This window comes from Phyllobates terribilis, unplaced genomic scaffold (assembly GCF_046119375.1).
Source record: "Phyllobates terribilis strain yellow unplaced genomic scaffold, ASM4611937v1 Scaffold_12__6_contigs__length_324123572, whole genome shotgun sequence".
NCBI classification, from domain to species: domain Eukaryota; kingdom Metazoa; phylum Chordata; class Amphibia; order Anura; family Dendrobatidae; genus Phyllobates; species Phyllobates terribilis.
Window position 1 is genome coordinate 67,610,152 of NW_027362772.1, and position 6,000 is coordinate 67,616,151.

Genomic DNA, 6,000 nt, shown 5'->3' on the forward strand with positions numbered 1-6,000 from the left:
TCCCACATGTCTACTTTACATCAGCACAATTTTGGAGATAACATTTTTTTTTGTTAGGAAGTTTTAAGGGTTAAAAGTTGACCAGCTATTTTCACATTTTTCCAGCAAAATTTACAAAACCATTTTTTTAGGGACCCCATCACATTTGAAGTGACTTTGAGGGGCTTTAATGACAGAAAATACCAAAAAGTGACACCATTATAAAAACTGCACCCCTCAAGGTGCTCAAAACCACATTCAGTAAGTTTATTAACCTTTCAGGTGCTTCACAGGAATTTTTGAAATGTGGAAGAAAAAAAATTAAATTAAATTTTTTCACAAAAATGTTACTTTAGACCCCAATTTTTGTATTTTCACAATGGTAAAAGGAGAAAATTGACCCCAAAAACATTTGTACAATTTCTCCTTAGTACTCCGATACCCCATATGTGGGGAAAATACAGTGTTTGGGCGCACGGCAGAGTTCAGAAGGGAAGGAGCACTATGTGACTTTTTGAATGCAAAATTGTCTGGAATTGAGAGCGGACGCCATGTCAGGTTTGGAGAGCCCCTGATGTGCGTAAACAGTGGAAACCCCCCACAAGTGAACCCATTTTGGAAACTAGACCCCTCAAGGATTTTATCAAGGGGTATAGTGAACAATTTGAACCCAGAGGTGCGACACAGAATTTGATAACATTAGGTCATCATATTGAATAAGTTGTCATTAGTCTTCTTGAGCGCAAGTGCTCGCTACTTGAGTTTGCAACGGGTACTCGGGTATGCACCAAGTATCGGGGTTGCTCGAGTGACATGCTCGCATCCCCGCTTATATGAAAGATGTGATTCATCTGTGCTCTAATCTCACAGCACTTTCTAATCATGCAGGAGGTTAGACCAGGAGATCAGAGCTGTTTCATTACATCTCACACATTAAGAAACCTGATCTACTAAGGTAGGGGGCATGTTTTTTTTTCTGTCGAGTTGCTACCAGCTTATCATTGGACAACTCAAACCGGAAGAAGTATATGACCCAGTGAAAACTATCTTATAACAACTTAAACTTAACAAACGTTAACTCATTAAGTGTCAACTACTTTGATTGCCAATTTCTCTGCAATGGAAAGGCAAACTAAAAAAAAGCTAAATTGTTTTATTTTGCTCTTGAGCCACTATTGCGTCATGTGCCATGTTTGACATGAAAAATTTGATAAAAGGCCCTCTTTATATTTAGCTTTTACAAATTCATTAGTTACACTTTGTTTTAGATCTCCATAAGAATTTTAATATATGATACACGCTCCCTATATTTTTTTTCATTTACAGAGCCAGTCACTAAACCCAAAATTACAGCATCCATCACCCAACCCAAAGAAAGTGACCCACTAAACCTAAGCTGTGACACCTCAGTTGCTGCGAAGATAACATGGACCAGGAATGGTGCCAGTATTTCTTCTGAAGCTCAGTTATCTAGAGATAACAAGACTCTCACCTTCTCCAGTGTTAAACGGAAAGAATCAGGAGAATACCAGTGTGAAGCTGGGAACGTAGTTGGTAGCAGTACCAGTGACCCACACACAGTGACTGTGGCCTGTGAGTAACCATTATGGTTGTACTGGTGTGATCATCATTTCCATTTTCTGCCTTTGGTGAAACTCTAACTGGTCTTGCTATTACATATATGATGGTCTAATAACTTTACAAACTTTATTAGTTGAAAGTTTCGTGCAGCTACTCTTTTGTTTTGCAGATGGCCCAGAAAAGACACACATAGAGGGTAAATTAAATGTGATGCCTGGTTTTCCCATCACACTAATTTGTTCTGCCGATTCTTTCCCATCTCCCGAATACCAATGGAAACTCAATGGCGCAGTTTTAGCGGAAAAGACAAGCAAATATGATATTAGTAATGCTGCACCAGAAGATGAAGGACAGTACACCTGTGTGGTGAAGAATGAGGTGACTCTCCACACTGCTGCTGCCAATGTGTACGTGACTGTGACGGCAGGTAAGGATGTATAAAGTAATTGGATAATAAATTATTGGGTTATTTATGAGCTTATTCTGGTTTTCGATGGCTGAAATATAGTGGCCTTTTAATCTATATTATAGCTACAAGACCTGGACAATGTTTCCTTTCCCTTTGGTTCTTCTGAATCTAATCATCATAAAACCTTGGGAAAATTAACATGAACAAGACACTTTATACTCAAACATTTAACTATTTTATAGATTAAGTTTAATATTATTTGAGATAATCACATTTTTCGAATTTTGAATTTGCCATCTGCACCAATTTTTTTCAAAAATTTGATTTGCGGTGAATTGATTTGCTGCAAATTGTAAGTACTGCATAGTGTTCAATTGCCTTGAAAAGACACATGTGGCACTATAAGCTTTCCTAGCACTGTAGCCAACCTTTTTAACGCAAACACAACCTAAGCAATATCAAAGTAATTTCATCACAAACCCCTAGGGGTAAATAGATGGTAACAGTTATTCTCTTCTGTGCTATCAAACACTATCTGCTAAACTGTGAGATGTAGCTTCTTCTCACTATCCAAATTCAACACAAAACGGCTGCTGCATTCCCTGCCTTTGCTTTTATATAGGCTATGATAGTCCATTATGATTGGCTTTGCTATACCATGTGATGTGATAGCTGCAAGGCATTATGGGGAAGCATGGGTGGCTGTGCTTGAAGTCAAATAAACTGTCTCTGGCTCATGCAGTCTTTTGCTTTGTGTAAAATGTCGGCTGCCATTTTAGATCATTCACATGAATCAAATTGTAAGATGTTCAAATTTGCTGGGTAAAATTTTGTAAAATTTGTCAAAAATTTGTTTTGCATTGAATCAATTCTCTCCTCTGTAATTATTCTGAATATTACTATTATTAGTAGCAGTAAAATTTTAACTTTTTTGTTTTTTTATTTATAGAATTCATAAATTATACATTTATACTTGGACTTGCCTTTGGATTAATCTTGGGAATTTTAGTAATTATTTTCGGAATTGTCTGCTTATACTGGAAAATTGTAAGAAAGAGGAGAAATGGTATGTAAAAAAATTATGGCATGTGCAGTAAAGGAGTGAACAACAACAAAAAGATATTATCAAACTTTATGTTATTTAGCAGTGAAATCTACATGGAAAGTAAGAACCCCAAATGTACATCCTACTTTGCTGTCAATGTATGCTCTTTCCGTACTGTGAACAGCAGCGTCTCCAGACTTGTCTCCCATTGAGCACATCTGTGACATCATTGGCCACTGCCAGCAGCGGATCTTGATGATTTGCTTAAGTGCACTCAGAGCGGTAGAAGAATTTTCTTTAAACAGCCATTAACAACTTCATTGATAGCAACCAAGGCTGTAAGTGTCAGGATTTCTGCATGTGGTGCTCATACTTCATACTAAATAAATAGATAGATTTTGAAAATTTTGCTGCCATTTTTCCATTAATTGAAAATCAGCAAAAAGAAAAGTCATGGAATTATGGAAATCATAAGATGGATTCATCCTGTACTTTTCATAATTCCATGAATTTTCTTTGGTGCCACAATTTCAAAGTTGAAGAGTGTAAATGGCTGTGGATAAACGGATGGTAACTATTCGTCAGTGCTGTGCTATCAGGCACACTATCTGTACAGTTTTTTCAGTGTCATAGGGATTTTTAGGGTTCTCTTTGACTAAGTTGTTAACCTCACTATCCAGATAAATGACAAAATTGCTGCTGCATTCCCTGTCTCTGCTTTTATACAGGCTATGATAGTATCTCCTGATTGGCTTTGCTATAACAAATTCTGTGATAGTTGCAAGGCATTATTTGGAATTCCCTATAACATCAGCCAAATTTGATTTGCCTTGAATTGATTTATTACATTTTAGTAATTTATAAAGGCAAATAAATGGATGGTTAAAATGATATATTTTTTAAATGTCTCATGATGATCCATCCACAGAGTTACTGGGGAACAGACAGGATCTGATTGATGTCTACTATAATGTGGAGGTACGTGATGATGTTCTATGATTATTTACCTTTTTTTATAGGGCAGCACACTGGCTCAGTGGTTAGCACTGGAAAAAAAACAAAAAACAGAAACCATGTAACTTAATGGATCTAATTATTGACTTCTGATGCGGTCAACAGATTCTCATTAAAATAATCTTATATCATTTGTATAATTTCTATTTTTGCTTAACTTTTGCAGGAAGCACTACCAACCCCAGCACCCTTATATATGGTGAGTAAAGAAACTTTGTCCTCTAGTTTTGCTTTTCGTAGCTAAGCTGTAAAAACTATATACCCAGTTCACATATTTTTTCCCCCTCAATATCAGCATTTTATGTCATTGCCATTGCATGAAAATGTTGTTTATTGCGTCCCAGTTGGTGGTCAGTCTGCCAAAATCTTAAACTTGATGTAACTTTTGAGTAGTCATGTATTTAACACTGGATATCAAATTTTAGATTTTTTTTAATCAGGATATGGAAATGTTTTTATCTTGCAGAGTTTGCAGTGCAGAACTGAGAGCATATACACAGAGCTTCAAGACCCCTGTTTCCCAAGTCACACTTATGGGCCATGCAATTAGGAAGTCAAGATGTATTCCCATTACCGGTCTTTGTGAGCTTAATTGTCGCTCAATGTATACATTGTAGACTTGAGAATTTTTTTGCTCCCTTAAAAGGGTTATCTTGGATTTGATACCGATACCCCTTCCAATCAGCTGTTATCTTCACTGGCAATTGAATGTAAAAAAAAGTATGGAACGGGAACATTGTAGTTCTACGGGACACTGCACCTTATCTCCCATTCATCTCATTTGCAGAGTACGGAGCAAAGCTATTATCGGACCTTTTAGGCTACATAAATGGTAAAAATGATCCAAAAATTATCCCTTTTTGGAGGCAGATGACTGCCTTACTGGGGTTTATACAAACAGTGCAAATGAAAGACGATATCACTTTTTCACATGGGGGATGCACAAATTATCCATGTTTTAGGAATATCAATAGCTTTTTTCTTTGCCTAATGAAGTAGCAATCCCTTTTTTTACACAAATTGTCCAAAAATTATCCCTTAATTTAGGAAGCCAAAACAATTGGGCTGATTTCAATGTGATGAAGTAGAAAAGTAAAATGTAAATTTGACAAGTTAGATAAGTGCACCACAACAGACGTGCGCAGGTAAATGTCTCGATTTATTGTAGTAATTTGTTTGCAGATTGTTGGTTAAAGCAGATAAATTCCCCCTGAGCTATAAGAACCACATAAATACTATGAAGTAGGTGCAAAGCCAAAAATGCTGCAATAGCCCATATTACAGTTGTAGAGTTTAAGGTTGACAAATTAAACAGGTATGCAAAAAGTAAAACATGTATACAATATTTAAAAAAATAAAATTACACACTACCCCGACAAATAACACAATACAGAATGCTGTGTTGGTTGGTAGGTACGTGCATGAAAAATAAATTTGCATTTCATTGTTTCTGATTGTATATTTTAACTGCCCTTCTTGTTTGCAATGCGTGCGGAATATAAAAGAGAAGCTGTTATTAAGGTGCTGTTACTGCAGTATATCACAGATGGATGCAGGTCCAGCACCTCCCTACATCACTTAAATCTTTTGATTATTCACAGACTGAGACTATGACTTCCATTTTAAATCCCCTTTAGTACTGTAGTAGTACACCACAATTAGACTAGACCTTCTTCTATCCCTAAGTGGAGTGAGTTCTGACCTCCTTTCTCTTGGCTGTAAATGGTGTTGATTGGCCAGCCTTCATGTTTTACAATGGCTGTGATAGTCCCCCTTCCTGATTGGCTACACTAGACCATGTGATGTGATAGCTGCAGGGCATTATGGTGAAGCTTGCATAGTCGAACCTGTCATCATTAGCCCCCTCTGAGTGTTCAGTAATGTGTGAAAGGGCGCCAAGCATTTTTTTCTTACGATGCTCGTGAATCGAATGACAAAGAGTTCAATTTGGTGGGAATATTGAGAGGAAATT

General features: G+C 36.8%; 1 protein-coding gene across 2 annotated transcripts in view; it reads left to right on the forward strand.

Moving 5' to 3' along the window:
* LOC141172088 (cell adhesion molecule CEACAM7-like) overlaps window positions 1-5,428 on the forward strand; it is a 28,210-nt gene extending 22,782 nt beyond the window's left edge. Inside the window, exons 3-8 of one of the 2 annotated variants that reach the window (XM_073655929.1) lie at window positions 1,306-1,572; window positions 1,853-1,987; window positions 2,919-3,035; window positions 3,943-3,992; window positions 4,195-4,227; window positions 4,495-5,428. In XM_073655929.1, coding sequence (XP_073512030.1) covers window positions 1,306-1,572; window positions 1,853-1,987; window positions 2,919-3,035; window positions 3,943-3,992; window positions 4,195-4,227; window positions 4,495-4,578 — 686 coding nt within the window. In that variant the 3' untranslated portion in view covers window positions 4,579-5,428. Of the gene's footprint in view, window positions 1-1,305; window positions 1,573-1,729; window positions 1,988-2,918; window positions 3,036-3,942; window positions 3,993-4,194; window positions 4,228-4,494 lie in introns of both variants that reach the window. The other variant, XM_073655928.1, reaches the window with a different exon arrangement.
* The last annotated feature ends 572 nt before the right edge of the window (window positions 5,429-6,000 follow it).